Consider the following 15,076-nt stretch of genomic DNA (forward strand, 5'->3'; position numbering starts at 1 on the left):
ATCATCTCTCTGTCCCATGGATATATATTTTTTCAAGCTGAATAAAAAGATCATAAGGATGGTTATTTCTTTAATATACATATTAATTATTTTGGAGATAGCATATAAAAATATTTCTGATGAGTCCAGCTGACTTAAGTCCTAATGTGCCTTAAAGCCATTAAATACATGTTCTCCATTGGTAAAAAAGAAAACTTACACTTTAATTTTTTAAATGGAGTGTTCTGATTATATATATATATTTAAAAGTCTCTTGGAATTCAAAATATTTTTTTCTTATTTTGAATGCCAAGTTACTACTTTTACTGTATTTGATTTAAAGTAGTTTTAAAGTGAGCAGGGTTGGGGCTGGAGGATAGATAGCACCACGGGTAGGGCATTTGCCTTGCACTCGGCTGACCCGGATTTGATTCCCAGCATCCCATATGGTCCCCCAGCACTGCCAGGAGTAAATCCTGAGTGCAGAACCAGGAGTAACCCCTGTGCACTGCTGGGTGTGACCCAAAAAGAAAAAAAAAGGTAAGCAGGGTTAGTCAAAAGAATTTAAAACATTTGAAAAATGTGGTTAGGGATGTGAAGCCATAAATTTAATCTCTGGCATTAAAAATTTTTTTAATTAAAAAAAAAAAGCAAGGCCATAAACTTGCTTTATTCACACAGTCATTTCTTTTTGTTAAGAATACATGAAAAATATCTAATCTCTCACCTTGTCTATACTGGACACAAACATTGGAAAGGTCCACTTGATTGCTAATTTTTTGATACTCCTTTAATGATTCCCTTAACATTCTCTCCTTTTCAATTTTATTTTGAATTTGTCGGGAACGTTGCAGAAGCTCATTTGCCTAGAAGCAGATAGTAAGAATTAAAAAAAGTATAAAATCAAACACCTAGATCAATGTTTCCCAATGTGGGTAACAACACTCCCAAGCACTGGAATGATGAGGAGTGGCAGCTGTAAATAACAATGGTATAGTTGGGCAAGGGGACAGGCGACGCTATTTGCTTAAATACAGTGTGTGTGTGGGAGGGGCTGAGTCCCTTCCCCCACAAAAAGTGGATAGTAGGCCAAATTTTAATCCTGTGCTCTATGTTCTACCTGGCACATAGACCTCTCTTGCTTATCTCTTTTGTTATCGCTCTTGCTTGTATCTGACTCTGCTTTACTTTCCACTCTGGAGAAGGCCATGTTCTCTCTTCAACACTTATTTCCCTTCTTTCTCCCCTCCCCTCGCATCTTTCTAAGTAAATTTCATTGAATAAAAAATATCAAAATATGGCTGGAGCGATAGTACAGCGGGTAGGGCGTTTGTCTTGCACGCGGCCGACCCGGGTTTGATTCCCAATCACCCCATGTGGTCTCCCGAGCACCTCCAGGAGTGATTCCTGAGTGCAGAGCCAGGAGTAAGCCCTGAGTGTTGCTGGGTGTGACCCAAAAAGAAAAAAAAAAATCAAATCAAAATAGGGGCTGGAGCAATAGCACAGTGGGTAGGGTGTTTGCCTTGCACGAGGCCGACCCAGGTTCGATTCCCAGCATCCCATATGGTCCCCTGAGCACCGCCAGGAGCGCCAGGAATAATTCCTGAGTGCAGAGCCAGGAGTAACCCCTATGCATCACCGGGTGTGACCCAAAAAGAAAAAAAAAATCAAAATAATTTTTAAAATAAAATCAAATGAGGTTTTGGGAGATAGCTCAAAGAGCTTAAGTACTTTTTTGCTGAAGGCTTAGGTTCAATCCTTGGCACTACATATTCCCTCTGACCATCACTGGAAGTGACTACAGAACACTAGAGTATGGCTCAACAAAATAACAAAAATAAAATAATATACAGACTCAGCAGTGAATCCTGGAAGACAGCAGCTAGCAGCTCAGTGGAGATCCCTCCAGACCCCATGGTGAGCTGATTTCACTGGGGCACCTCAGATGGAGCGGGTGTCGCTGCTGGGTCCATTCCAAATGAACCCCCAATGGCCACAAACTTTCAGAAGAAAAGCAGGTATGCGGGAACAGGGTCTAAAGACACCAAGCCACATGGCAGGGAGACAGTTTGTCCTTTCCCGTCTCCCCACCCACCCCTTTGGGGTTCTGGCTGTCACATCCAGGAACTGCCTCTGGGCCATATTTAACTGCATCACTGGCCTGGATCCAGAGACTCACAAATGAATCTCAAAATGGATTAGCTCCCTACAGAGATGTCTCTGGACCGCAATTATTTGCATATTTAGAATTCTAGGAGGGCGAACCAACCTCCCATGATATTCATAAGCAATAGAAAATAGATTATCTAAACTCTGCCTATGGCAGGCAGGCTTGAACAGTGGTCCGAGAACTTGAAATAATGGTGTTGGGAAGGTGTAATGGTGGTGGGATTGGTGATGAAATATTGAATGTAATCAATTACTGTGAACATAAATTTAAAAATCAAAAAAACAATAATATAAAAACAATAATATAAAAAATGGACTGGAGCAATAGCACAGCAAGTGTTTGCCTTGCACGTGGCCAACCTGGGTTGATTCCTCCATCCCTCTCAGAGAGCCAGGCAAGCTACCTGTGGCATATTTGATATGCCAAAAACAGTAACAAGTCTCACAATGGAGACGTTACTGGTGTCCGCTCGAGCAAATAGATGTACAACAGGACAACAGTGCTACAGTGCTAATATAAAAACTACAAACTTACGTCTTAATTTTAAGGAAAAAAATCTTGACACAATACTAGCTATTTATAAATCCTCTCACAAACATATTAGGATAGGCAATCTCATGACACTATTGGTCACCAACCAGACCTTATGAGAAAATGATTCATAAATTTCCATTTGGGCCAGAGTACAGCGGGTAAGGCACTTGCCTCACATGTGGTGACCTGGGTTTAATCCCGCCTCCCCATGTAGACCCTTAAGCCATGTGAGGAATGATTTCTGACCATAAGACAGGAGTAACCCCTAACCATTGCCCAGTGTGATCCCAACCCTCCCTACAAAAACTGCCCAACTAACTCATTAAAAAAACTTAAAAATTTTTGTTCATTCTTCTTACTTTCCAAAATGAGGCTTTACTTAACCACCTCTTTAAAATAGTATAAAATTCTTTCCTGGGGCCTCCCAAGTGGTGCTCCAAGGGCTTGGGGGTCCTCCCAGGAAAGAGAAGACATGCCAGATGGCTCAATTCCTTTTTTTTTTTTTTTTGCTTTTTGGGTCACACCCAGTGATGCACAGGGGTTACTCCTGGTTCTACACTCAGGAATTACTCCTGGCGGTGCTCAGGGGACCATATGGGATGCTGGGATTCGAACTTGGGTCGGCCGCATGCAAGGCAAACACCCTATCCGCTGTGCTATCGCTCCGGCCCCAAGATGGCTCAGATCTAGGGCCCACAGATGTAGGGCTGCTTGGGAGGCAGGCAGTGACAGTGGTATTTCATGGATCCTCCTGCTCTTGGACTAGCTCCCTGGTCCTCAAAGATTCTTCCTGAAATAACTCTAATCTGCTTGAATTTGGAAATATGTACTTAACCCCGTTCTTATGGAGATGAAGCTTCTGAGGCCCTCCAACAGAGGGTAAGAGAGTCAAGGTCACATATTAAGTAAAAGATGCCAGTTCTGACTCCAGCTATCATGTGATTTACATCATTCTATGAAACCTTTCTTAATGTAAGATAACAGGACACATGGCACATACCTTAGAACAAATGGCATCATCAGTGCTATACAGAAGTGGGCAGATATCTTGTAAGTGTGAACTAATGCCATCAACAGCAGCATTATCTCGGATATAGCAGTTGATGAGAGAAGCAATCAAGGCCCCAGTCAGTTCTTTGTCCCGGATTACCAGATCTTTAAAAGTGGTAATTTTCAGCTGTTCTTGAAATTCCTAAGAATAAAAGAAACTAGTTTTTGGAACAAAAATATAAGAATATCACATTTCCACACAGAATAAAATTTCTTTAAAAATTAATACAAACTGTTCAGACTACAGTTCAAAAGATAAATATATAAGAAATGATACCGAGTTACATATTTCTACAAACATCAGTGAAATCACACAAAGTTAGAAAACTCACAGATTTAGTTCAAATCTCTTATTTTACAACTCAGAAAAATCTAGGTACAGTTAAAACTAGAGACTAATCATTCAGTCAAAGGAAAAAGCTACATTAAGTTTTAGATGTAAATTAATTTTTTCCTAAACAATATTAGAATTCAGTAATTCAAGGTCCCCCAACACTGGAAATAATATAGTGGGTAAGATGCTTGCCCTGTATGCAGCTGATGTGGGATCATGGGATCAGACCAAGGCACGCCCTAGCCCCATCAGGAGTGAGTGCAGTGCTCAGGGCTTAATCCAGATGCATTGGCAGGTCTGCCCCAAACAAACACACAAAAAAGCAGGAATATGTCATCAAAATCACTTATCACCTTAAAATTACATGCACTATTTGTGTGTGCATGTGCGCGCGCATGCGCGCGCATGTGTGTGATTCTACAGATATTTTTTAGGTTCTGGAGAATATTGATCAGATTCCAAAGGGATCTGTAGTTCAAATCAAGTCAAGCAAATCATTCACAAATTAAAGTTCTCATATACTGTAACCTATGGTTTGGACAGAGGATCCCTAGAGTTTCCTTATGATAGTGCAATTATGATAACAAACTGACATAAATAAAACCTAGATGTGTTTTAGAACAATCTCCCAAACTCAAATCTAACATTAAAGCTCAATGAAATGTAAACTATAGGGCTGGAAAGTGCTCAACAGCCCGAGCACATCCTTTGCCTGCAGGAGGCCCAGGTTGGAGAACCAACAGGTCCATCCCCTGGCACCACAGGCCCCCTGCGAAATGCTGCTGGAGACCTCAAGTACAGAGTCAGGCAGAGCTTCTGAGCACCACAGATGTGGCCCACAGTTTTAAAACAAGAAAGAGAGAAAGAGAGAGAGAAAGGAAGGAGGGAGGGAGGGAGGGAGGGAGGGAGGGAAGGAAGGAGGGAGGGAGGGAAGGAAGGAAGGAAGGAAGGAAGGAAGGAAGGAAGGAAGGAAGGAAGGAAGGAAGGAAGGAAGGAAGGAAGGAAGGAAGGAAGGAAGGAAGGCAGGCGGGCGGGAGGGAGACTTACTTCTAGTGTTAAGAGTATGATCTTAAGAAGAGAAAAAAATATCCTACCTTCTGAAGCTCTCCAACAATGACAGCGACTTGATGTTCACAAAGAAGCTTCCACAGAGCCAGAGCCTGGTAGGATTTCCGAACTAACTGCTGGATTGCCTGAAGTGAAATTTTTTCATTCACTTGAGCCTCTAAACACAAAATACAACTGATGAGGTCTCATAAAATAACATTAAGTAAAGTTTTAATTTCAAGTAAAACAAAACTTTTCCAGCTTAGGATGCAGCTCAGTGGCGGAGAATGTCTCACATGTACAAGGCCTCCAAACGGACCACGAACAGCTTTACAACAGTATATCTCAAGGTGATTCAATTTAAAAGAAAAAAAATTATGTTTGTACAGCAATACTACAGCATGTAGGGCTCTCACTGTGCACATAGCCAACTGGGGTTTGATCCCTGGCATCCCATATGATCCCCCAAACACTACCAGGAGTAGTTCCTGAAGGTAAAGCCAGGAACAACCTCTGAGCATCGCCAAGTGTGACCCAAAAAAAGAAAAAGAAAAAGAAATTGAATGGGAGGCAGGGATGTTACTCAGTGGTAGGGTATTTGCCAGGTATGTGTGAAGGCCTGAGTTTAATTCCCAGCACTGACTAAAAAAAAGAAAGACAAAAATGAGAAGCAATCTTGGATAGTAGAGATATTACAGTAGGTAATGTGTTTGTCTTCCATATAGCTGACCCAGATTCATTCCATATGGCTCCCGAGCGCTGGCAGGTGTGAAACCTGAGCATAGAGCCAGAACTAAGCCCTGAGCACTCTGAGTGTGGTCACAAAAAAAAAAAAAAAAGAGAATTCTTAAACACGATATAAATGACTGGACTTTAAAGACATTATGCTAAGTGTAACAGACCAGACAGACAAGGGGAAATATTCTAGACTCCATTTTAATGAGATGCCTGTGGCAGTCGTCTCAAAGACTGGAAATGAAACTGGGGCTCTCAGAGGCTGAGGACAGGAGAAAATGAGAGTTACTGTTCCATGAGTGCAGAGTTTCAGTTTTTTTTTTCGTTGTTATTGATGTTGTTCTTTTCTTTAAAAAAAATTTATTCTTTTATTGAATCACCATGTGGAAAGTTACAAAGCTTTCAGGTTTAAGTCTCAGTTATACAATGCTCGAACACCCATTCCTTCACCAGTGCACATATTCCCAGAGTTTCAGCTTTATTTATTTATTTATTTATTTATTTATTTATTTATTTATTTTATTTTATTTTATTTTTTTTAAGAGTTTCAGTTTTAAAAGCACTGCCAGGAGTGATCTTTGAGCACAGAGCCTGGAGTAATCCCTGAGCCTTACCAGATATGGTCTAAAAATAAAACAAAACAAGAAACCCAACAAAAGACTTGGACATGTAGTGACATGTAAATAAGAGATACACTGAAATAATGAATACGGCAAATTTATGTAACATATTTTATTACCACAACAAAAAAATTTCTCTCTTTTTTAAAAAAAGCTACATATACCTAATGGTGGAATAAAGGGAAAACACTTATGGATTGAATGCTGTGGAAATAAAAAACCCGTACTTTTCCAATTCCACCGGTATTTTAATGAAAAGAGCAGCCAAAGAGATAGTATGGCGGGTAAGGTTCTTTCCTAGCATACGCCAGGCTGAAGTTGATTCCCAGCACCACATACGGCCCCTCAGGCCCCACCAGGAGAGAGCCCTGAGTGCAGTCATGAGTAAGGACTGAGCACTGCCAGTCGTGGCCTCAAACTAACAAAACCTGCTACTGGCTTTATTCACTCTAGAGAAGCCAGCGTTCTCTTCTGAATATGTATCTTCCCCCTCATTCATACTTTAAATAAATTTCATTTAATAAAGCCATTTTGCTTCACTAAAAAAAAAAAATCAGATCTTATTGAGGAACATTCATTATTTTCTATTAAAACAATGTAACTCTTTACTGGGGTTCTGAGCATTTAACTAATCAGCAGCAATAATTTACCGTGCAACTTCCTCTGAAGCTCCTGCTGCATTTGCTGCGTGTTTCCATTTTCAGGACGCATGAATCCTATGAGCCTCTGTGGCACTTTGGCAGTAGTACTGAAGCAGAAATTACACAGTGAGTATTGGTGATACTGAGACACAGGTTATAGAACCCTGTCATTTAAAGTATACAACTTAACTTTTAAAATATATTCACATGCTATACAATTATTATTGCAATCTAAGACCAAGGTGAGAATATTTTTATCAATTTCTCTACCAATCAATTCTTATAACCTCCCCACTTCTCCCCTAAGTGAACATTAATTTCTGTCTCTACAAATCTGCCTGCTCTGGATTTGTTAGTTTTTGTTTTGTGCTGCACCCAGAGGTGCTCAGGTACCATATGTGGTGCATGGGATCAACTGATAGTCAGGTAGGCCACGTACAAGGCAAGTGCCTTACCTGCTATACTACCTCTCTAGCCTCTGTTCTGAAGAGTTAAACATACTAGAACATGTTATACATAATGTCCCTTCGGGGATTTATGAAACAGTCCTTGGAAATCAATGAAACAATTTATACTGAGAGCATTTTAGTCCCTCAACTCTGGGCTCAACCTTCAAGCTACGTATGTATAAGACATAACTAAAGAAGCAGAGCAGATACATAAACCCACTATAAAAATCCAAAATACTTCGAGTGGGATTCATGTGAGGGACAGATCCAAAGAGCATAAGCAAATGCTTTTGAAACTAAATTGACATTAGAATCACAGTCAAGAACAAAAGACAGAACCTGTGGTATGCATAATACCTAATACTAAATCCTTTTCATCCTTACTTTGGATTTCCTAATGGTCCTCCAGCAAAGTGGGAGTTTTTATCTAGAAATTCTTGCAAGCCTTTTAGTTCTTGTAACACTGACTCCAGCAGTTGGGAAGAAACACTACTTTCAATCTGTAAGAAAGAAGCATTTTCAACAGTTTAAAAAAGATAGCAGAAAAGTTCATAATAAAAAAAAATTCTATATATTCATAATTGAATATAAAGTTCAAATTGTGAGTTACTGAGCCATCAGGAATAAAGAGTAAAGTTGATCCTTATATCAATTCACACTGTTGGACAGAGTACGGACTAGATACTCACGAGTCTCCTTTTCAGCTTTTATTTTATTGGTATCATTTGTAGATAATAAAATTGAAAAATCTTAAATGAACACCATGATTAACTATTTATATCTGTTTTTAATCTTGTTTGCTTGGGGGGGGCCACTACCAACGGTTCTCTGGACTTATACCTGGCTCTGCACTCAGGGATAAGTCCTAGCAATTTCGTGGGACCATTAAGTGGAACTGAAGATACAATCTGGTTCACACGCATGCAAGACAAGAGCCCTACCCTACAGCATACACCTTAACATATTTTTTTTGCTTTTTGGGTCACACCCAGAGATGCACAGGGGTTACTCCTAGCTTTGCACTCAGCAATTACTCCTGGCAGTGCTCAGGGGACCATATGGGATGCTGTGAGAGAGAGCAAGAGAGAGAGAGAGAGAGAGAGAGAGAGAGAGAGAGAGAGAGAGAGGCAAGGGGGAGGGAGGAAGAGAGAAGAGAGAGGGAAGAGGGAAACAGAGAGGGAGGAAGGAGGTGAGAGAGAGGGAGGGAGAGAGAATATTTTAAGGTAAACTGTGTTCAGGGGCTGAGGAGGCAGAATAGCAAGTAGGGTACTAGCTTGTCTTACACGAAGCTGACAGGATCTAGATCTCCAGCATCCCATAGGATCTCCTGAGGACCACAAAGAGTGATTCCTCAGTGCAAAGTCAAGATTAATCCCTGAGCAATACCAGGTGTGACCCAAAAAACAAAAACAATAGATTGTGTTCATATTTCAAGTTAAAACACCTTGGGAGGCCAGAGTGACAATACAGGGCTAAAAGGCTCATCTTCATGTGGCTAAGCCAGGCTCAATTCCCAGCACTGCATATGGCCCAGAGTACCACCAAGAGTTATTTTGAAGCACAGTCTGGAGTGTGTCCTGGGCACTGGTGGGTGAGAATATCAAATGAAAAAAGGATGTCCCTCACCACTGGAAAAAATTAAAACAAACAAAAAAGAATGGAACCAGAGAGATATACAGAAGGTAGGGCACTTGCCTTGCATGTAGCTGGCCATGATATGATTGCCCTGAGCACCCCTAAGAATGCTCCCTGAGCAGAGTCAGGTATAGCCCAAAAAGAAAAAAGAAATGTATTGATAATGGATGACAAAAACTTATTGGTTAATGAGATAAGATAACAAGATAATACCTGGACAATGTACTACAGAAATGCACAAACATGTACCTGAAAGAATAATCACTGCACCTTGTTCATAACATCTTAAAAAAAGAACAATTTGCTTATCTATTAATAGCACAAACCAAATGCATAAAGGTAATGGAATATGGTATCATACAACATACTTACTGCAGTGATCTCTCTGTTGCCACTCCTGAATATTCTCTCCACAACTAAACTAGCATCCCAGATATTTCTAGAAAAAAAAAAGTTTGAATTATTCTACTGTAGTCAAATAAATGCAATCATAATATAGATTACCTTCTTAAGTCCTGATGCATTTTTACAGTACAGTAAAAGTTTTACTTAATGTTTTAGTAAGCCTATGAAAGAATGAAAAATAGGAAAATTTCTAATTCAATATATTGAAATCATTTCATCTGAAGAAATGCTGTTAAAAATATAAGGGGGAGGGGCCGGAGTGATAGTACAGCGGGTAGGGCGTTTGCCTTGCACGCGGCCGACCCGGGTTCGATCCCCGGCATCCCATATGGTCCCCCAAGCACCGCCAGGAGTAATTCCTGAGTGCAGAGCCAGGAGTAACCCCTGAGCATCGCTGGGTGTGACCCACAAAAGCAAAAAAAAAAAAAAAAAAAAAATTAAAAAAAAATACAAGGGGGCTGGAGCAATAGCACAGCGGATAGGGCCTTTGCCTTGCATGCGGTCGACCCGGGTTCGATTCTAAGCATCCCATATGGTCCCCCATGCACCACCAAGAGTAATTCCTGAGTGCAGAGCCAGGAGGAACGCCTGTGCATCGCCGGGTGTGACAGACAAAAAAAAAGTATATATATACACATATATATAAAAACAAAGGGCCAGAGTGATAGTGCAATTGATGGGCATCTGCCTTGCAGGTAGGTGACCTAAGTTGAATCCCTGGCATCCCATTTGATCCCCAGAGTAGTACTGTCTGTAGCACTGTCATCTCACTGTTCACTGATTTGCTCGAGCAGGCACTAGTAACGTCTCCATTGTGAAATTTGTTACTGTTTTTAGCAGATCGAATATGCCATGGGTAGCTTGCCAAGGTCTGCCATGCAGGTGGGGTACTCTCGGTAGCTTGCCGGGCTCTCTGAGACAGATGGAGGAATCGAACCCGGTTTGGCTGTGTGCAAGGCAAATGCCCTATCCGCTGTGCTCACTCCAGATTCCCAAAGTACCACTAGGAATGATACCTGAGCACAAAGTCAGGAGAGAGCCATGAGCAGTAACAAGTTTGTCAAACAGAAACTTTATATAATGCAAAAGCAAATTTATATAGTTCTGTACTGTTTATGTTTAAGCACACGACTTAAACAAAAGTATACAACTCAAATTTAAGATATACTACACATAATATAGTACTCGAACTGCAAAAATGCTGATTTTTATTCTTTTGCCATCCCCATTCTTCTTATGACATCACTTGATACCTCTCATTAACAGATTTATTTCTATTTATTTATTTTTTTAAAAATTTATATATATTTTTTTGCTTTTTGGGTCACACCCAGCAATGCACAGGGTTATGCCTGGCTCTGCACTCAGGAATTACTCTGGCAGTACTCGGAAGACCATATGGCCTGCTAGGAATCGAACCCGTATCGGCCACATGCAAGGCAAATACGTACCCACTGTGCTATCACTCCAGCCCCAACTGATTTATTTCTACCTTTTGAATCTGGAATGGTTTGGACATACTTCCTGGCCAAATGAATGAGGTAGAAATGAAGGACGGTCAATTAAGATTCCAGGCACCAAAGGGACCAGAGATATAGCTCAATGAGCTGAATGTGTACTTTGCATGAAAGAATACTGGGTTCAATCACTGGCACAGTATGGACTGCAAATGCCAGGGCACCAATAGTGACCCTAGACCAAACTCAAGAATAGAGTTCAGGACCACTGGGTGTGGTCCCTAAGCAAACAAAAATATAAACCAAAATAATTGAAAAATGAAGTATCTATGCATCAGTACCCCACCTGCCTTTCTATTTTCTATTCTGAGAGAACCTTAACATCAAGTGAATAATCGCTGGCTAGTCAGTTGGTGGGTGAAAGAGAACGCAGAACCCGAAGTCCTAGCTGGGGCCATTCAAGCCAAGGGAAGAAACGTGATTCTAAATGTGTGAGAGTACAGTCAAGATTGGCAGAGTTCTTGTCAACTCTGCACATGTGTTATGTCTACCCAGGACCAGAACCGCAAAGCTGACTAACAGGCAAACACCACTGAGTCACGGAATGCTCCGAATCTATTTACTGTTGATGTAGACATATTCTGAAAATATGTATACAAAACAGCTCTCTCTCTCTCTCTGTCTATATATATATATATATATATATATATATATATATATATATATATATATGCATGTGTGCACGCAAGTGCACGCGCACACAGAGGGGGGGAGGGGGGAGGAGAGAGAGAGAGAGAGAGAGAGAGAGAGAGAGAGAGAGGAGAGAGAAAGAGGGTTATATAATTAAAAACTGATTGACAAAAATAACCTTACTGATGGACAAGTGAGCTGACACTGTAAATAAAAATTAGTAGAAATGAGGCCCCAAGTTTGAGTTAAAGATACTTTGTTAGACAAAATAGGACAAGACAAACAATAATAAATTATTCCACAGAAAACTTACCCCATGATTCGAGAAAAGTAAATGCAAATACCATTGTGTTTTCCAGAGTACACCATCTCTGCTCCGCCCATACAACTCATACTTGAGGCCTGAGCTGCTGGGTTTCCAGAAATACCAACTGGGGTGGACAGGGCATGAGGATGCATACCTTACACACACAAGAAAACTGGTCTTAAAACTCAACCTTCAATAGTAAGAACCACCAGTAACCCAACCTGGTTAAAACTATATCCACTGGGGGAAAGATCTTCTAAAATGCTGGAATAATCAATACTTAGTTTGGCTATCTTTGATAACAAGACAGACTTAGACTCTAATCTCTAACGTAGGCTCCAAGGTAGGCTTTCACCTGTGGGCAGTGCAGGATGGAAGCAAACAAAGTTTGCAATCACTGATCCTTACTTAATGCCTAACTTCTCAGGGGCTGTTACCAGCTGGTTGTGGGGTTGTTCTTTTTCTTTTTTCTTTTGCATATGAAAGAGGTCATTTTGTTTTTCCCTGTTCCTCTGAATTGACTTCACTCAGCATAATGCCCTCTGATCTCAGCCAGGTACAGCAATTCACAGAATTTCATTTTTAAAGCCAAATTCACTCTTACTTATTTTCAAGGGGCTAACTAAAGTTAATCTGGTTCACACTAAATATTAAGGTCAATAATTTACAATGCTAGTTCATCACACATAATAGAGGAAGAATCATCCAAAGGACAGGGACTGGAGTGACAATACAGCAGGAATGGCACTTGCCTTACACATAGCTGACCCAGGTCTGATCCCTGTCATTCGATATGGTCCCGCAAGCTCTGCCAAGAGTGATCCCTGACCACAGAGCCAGGAGTAAGGCCTGGACACAGTCAGGTTTAGCTCTCAAAACAAAACAAAACAAAGAAGAATCCAAAACACACAAGAGAGATACCTTGAGCTGGTGTCCCCAAAAACGATGGATTTGGATATGGACTACCACTAGAAAGAGGAGAACCTGAAATGCAAGGAATGTAAACATTAGTAAAATCCCCAATCCTTCAAATCTGATTAAAAATTAAAGCCAGAAGCAGTTTCTAAGAACTCACAATATACTAAAGAAATTAGTGCCTCAGCTCCTTTCCCGTGAGCTTTCTAACGATCTCCACTTCAGAAAGCAACAAGGTTGGCAACCATTATTAAATCATTCCTTTCCTTTCTTTTACATTAATTTTGTACTTAGCATATATTAAAGATTCAATATTATCATATTCTCACTCTTTGGAGTCAGAAATCTGTAGAATATTTCACAGCAGTAAATAAAATATAATGGAAAGTTTTATTAAGGTAGGCAACAAAGTCTCTGAAATTCAAACTCTACTGCAAATTTGTTTTATTGTTTCATACTCACTAGAGTACACAGGTGACCCCAGAATGGGACCAACATTACTTGGAGCAGGAAGAGTGGGTGGAAACTTCATCTGTGCTTCACCACCATACCTAGATTTGTGACAAGAAGTTGTTATTCAGAGGAACTGCATATTCAAAGCAGGGAGTCTTCTAATTCCTGTTTATCTCCCAAGCAAATGCTTTAGTGATTTTATTGTACTGGCAGTGAAATATACATGTGGATACCTAATAAAAATATCCCTGTAACACATACAATTATTAACGATATGACATTACAATTTCTTCTGAACTATGGCTGGACTATATGTAAAAATACCCTTTAAAATTCTAAATTCTTACTCTGGGCTAAATGTTTTCCAAGCATCCTTAAAGATTTTACGACTCAAAGTCAATGATATGCTAATGCAAAAATTGGTACTTTTTAGAGTGAAAAACATGAAAACAGTTAATTATGAAACAGATTTGTAGAAAGGAGACAAATAGAACTGGAGTAGCTAATATGGCATGATGGCAAATTTCACGGTATCGCTAACAAATTTTAGTTTCCCGCCTAGATAGTCTCTGAGTTATTCGGCAAGGCCTGAAACTATCCACATTGGCCAATGCCACAGGCCAACTCAACCGTTTCTAAAAATGTTGAAGATGAAAACAAACTGACATCTACCTGAAGAAAGCCCGAGCAGCCCAAGCAGATACTTCTCTGTCACAGGCAGCAGTGGAGCAAGCTAGGATAAGGCAAGTCGCACAAGCCTGGTCTTCCTGCAAAAAAGGAGTATCTCGCCTTACATTAAACAAACACCACACAAGCAAGCTTTGCTTACTGCTCTCAGAGTTGACACCTCTGCCTGGCAGAGCAGGTACTTACTAGCTGATGGCTAAATGAAACCACAGTTGGTATAAAAAATAAACAGTATTCACTGATTATTAAAGATATTCTCTTCTTTTTATTTACTTTGTTTAGGTTCTAGCTTACTCCCTAATTTTTCCTTTCACCTTTTAGAAAATAACAATTACAATGGCCAATACTGATTATGATCATTTGTCAGTCACTACTTTTAAGAGTTTGGCATATGCCGAGATTAACTTTCATGTACACAGACAATTCCAGGCCGAGAAAATTTGGAGAAGTTGTATAGAACCTTCTCCCAAAATCTATTCTTTGCCTTTTTTTCCAGCCTGGAGGTGTGGGACCACATGTGATGCTGGGAAAGGCAAGCCCCACCACAATATCTCTTTTTTGGGGGGTGGGGGATGGGGAGGCTTCCTCCTGGCACTGCACTAAGGGACTGAATCCTTGTTCAAAGCATGCAAGACAAATGGCCTACCTACTGTACTGTTCTGCACCACTTCCCCCTCCCACACACTCTATTCTGTTTCTCCAAGCCCCATTCTCCCCACCCCGCATTCTCTCTGAACATGTATCTCTCTCTCCCCCAACTCACATTTAAGTAAATTTAGAACTATTCTGCCTCACAAAAAAAAGGGGGGGTCTTGGCACATACTATTAATTTCCACGTGTTATTAAAACAACGTTCTTTACACCTAAGAAACTCAAGCCCAAAGAATTTAGGTACGTTAACTATATGACAGAGTTTCTGGTTGAATTCAATCTCTGTATTTTTTAATCTCATCAATGGCCAAGATCAG

The 15,076-nt window shown here is 40.4% G+C and overlaps 1 protein-coding gene across 1 annotated transcript in view; it reads right to left on the reverse strand.

Moving 5' to 3' along the window:
• Positions 1–15,076, reverse strand: part of NUP155 (nucleoporin 155) — a 60,293-nt gene that overhangs the window by 22,946 nt on the left and 22,271 nt on the right. Inside the window, exons 15-24 of the mRNA XM_055122290.1 lie at positions 14,094–14,188; positions 13,431–13,519; positions 12,975–13,037; positions 12,060–12,207; positions 9,567–9,633; positions 7,944–8,059; positions 7,120–7,217; positions 5,162–5,292; positions 3,684–3,875; positions 707–845 (exon numbers count right to left, since the gene is read on the reverse strand). Coding sequence (XP_054978265.1) covers positions 707–845; positions 3,684–3,875; positions 5,162–5,292; positions 7,120–7,217; positions 7,944–8,059; positions 9,567–9,633; positions 12,060–12,207; positions 12,975–13,037; positions 13,431–13,519; positions 14,094–14,188 — 1,138 coding nt within the window. The remainder of the gene's footprint in view (positions 1–706; positions 846–3,683; positions 3,876–5,161; positions 5,293–7,119; positions 7,218–7,943; positions 8,060–9,566; positions 9,634–12,059; positions 12,208–12,974; positions 13,038–13,430; positions 13,520–14,093; positions 14,189–15,076) is intronic.

The sequence above is a fragment of the Sorex araneus genome, chromosome 1 (assembly GCF_027595985.1).
Source record: "Sorex araneus isolate mSorAra2 chromosome 1, mSorAra2.pri, whole genome shotgun sequence".
Lineage (NCBI taxonomy): Eukaryota > Metazoa > Chordata > Mammalia > Eulipotyphla > Soricidae > Sorex > Sorex araneus.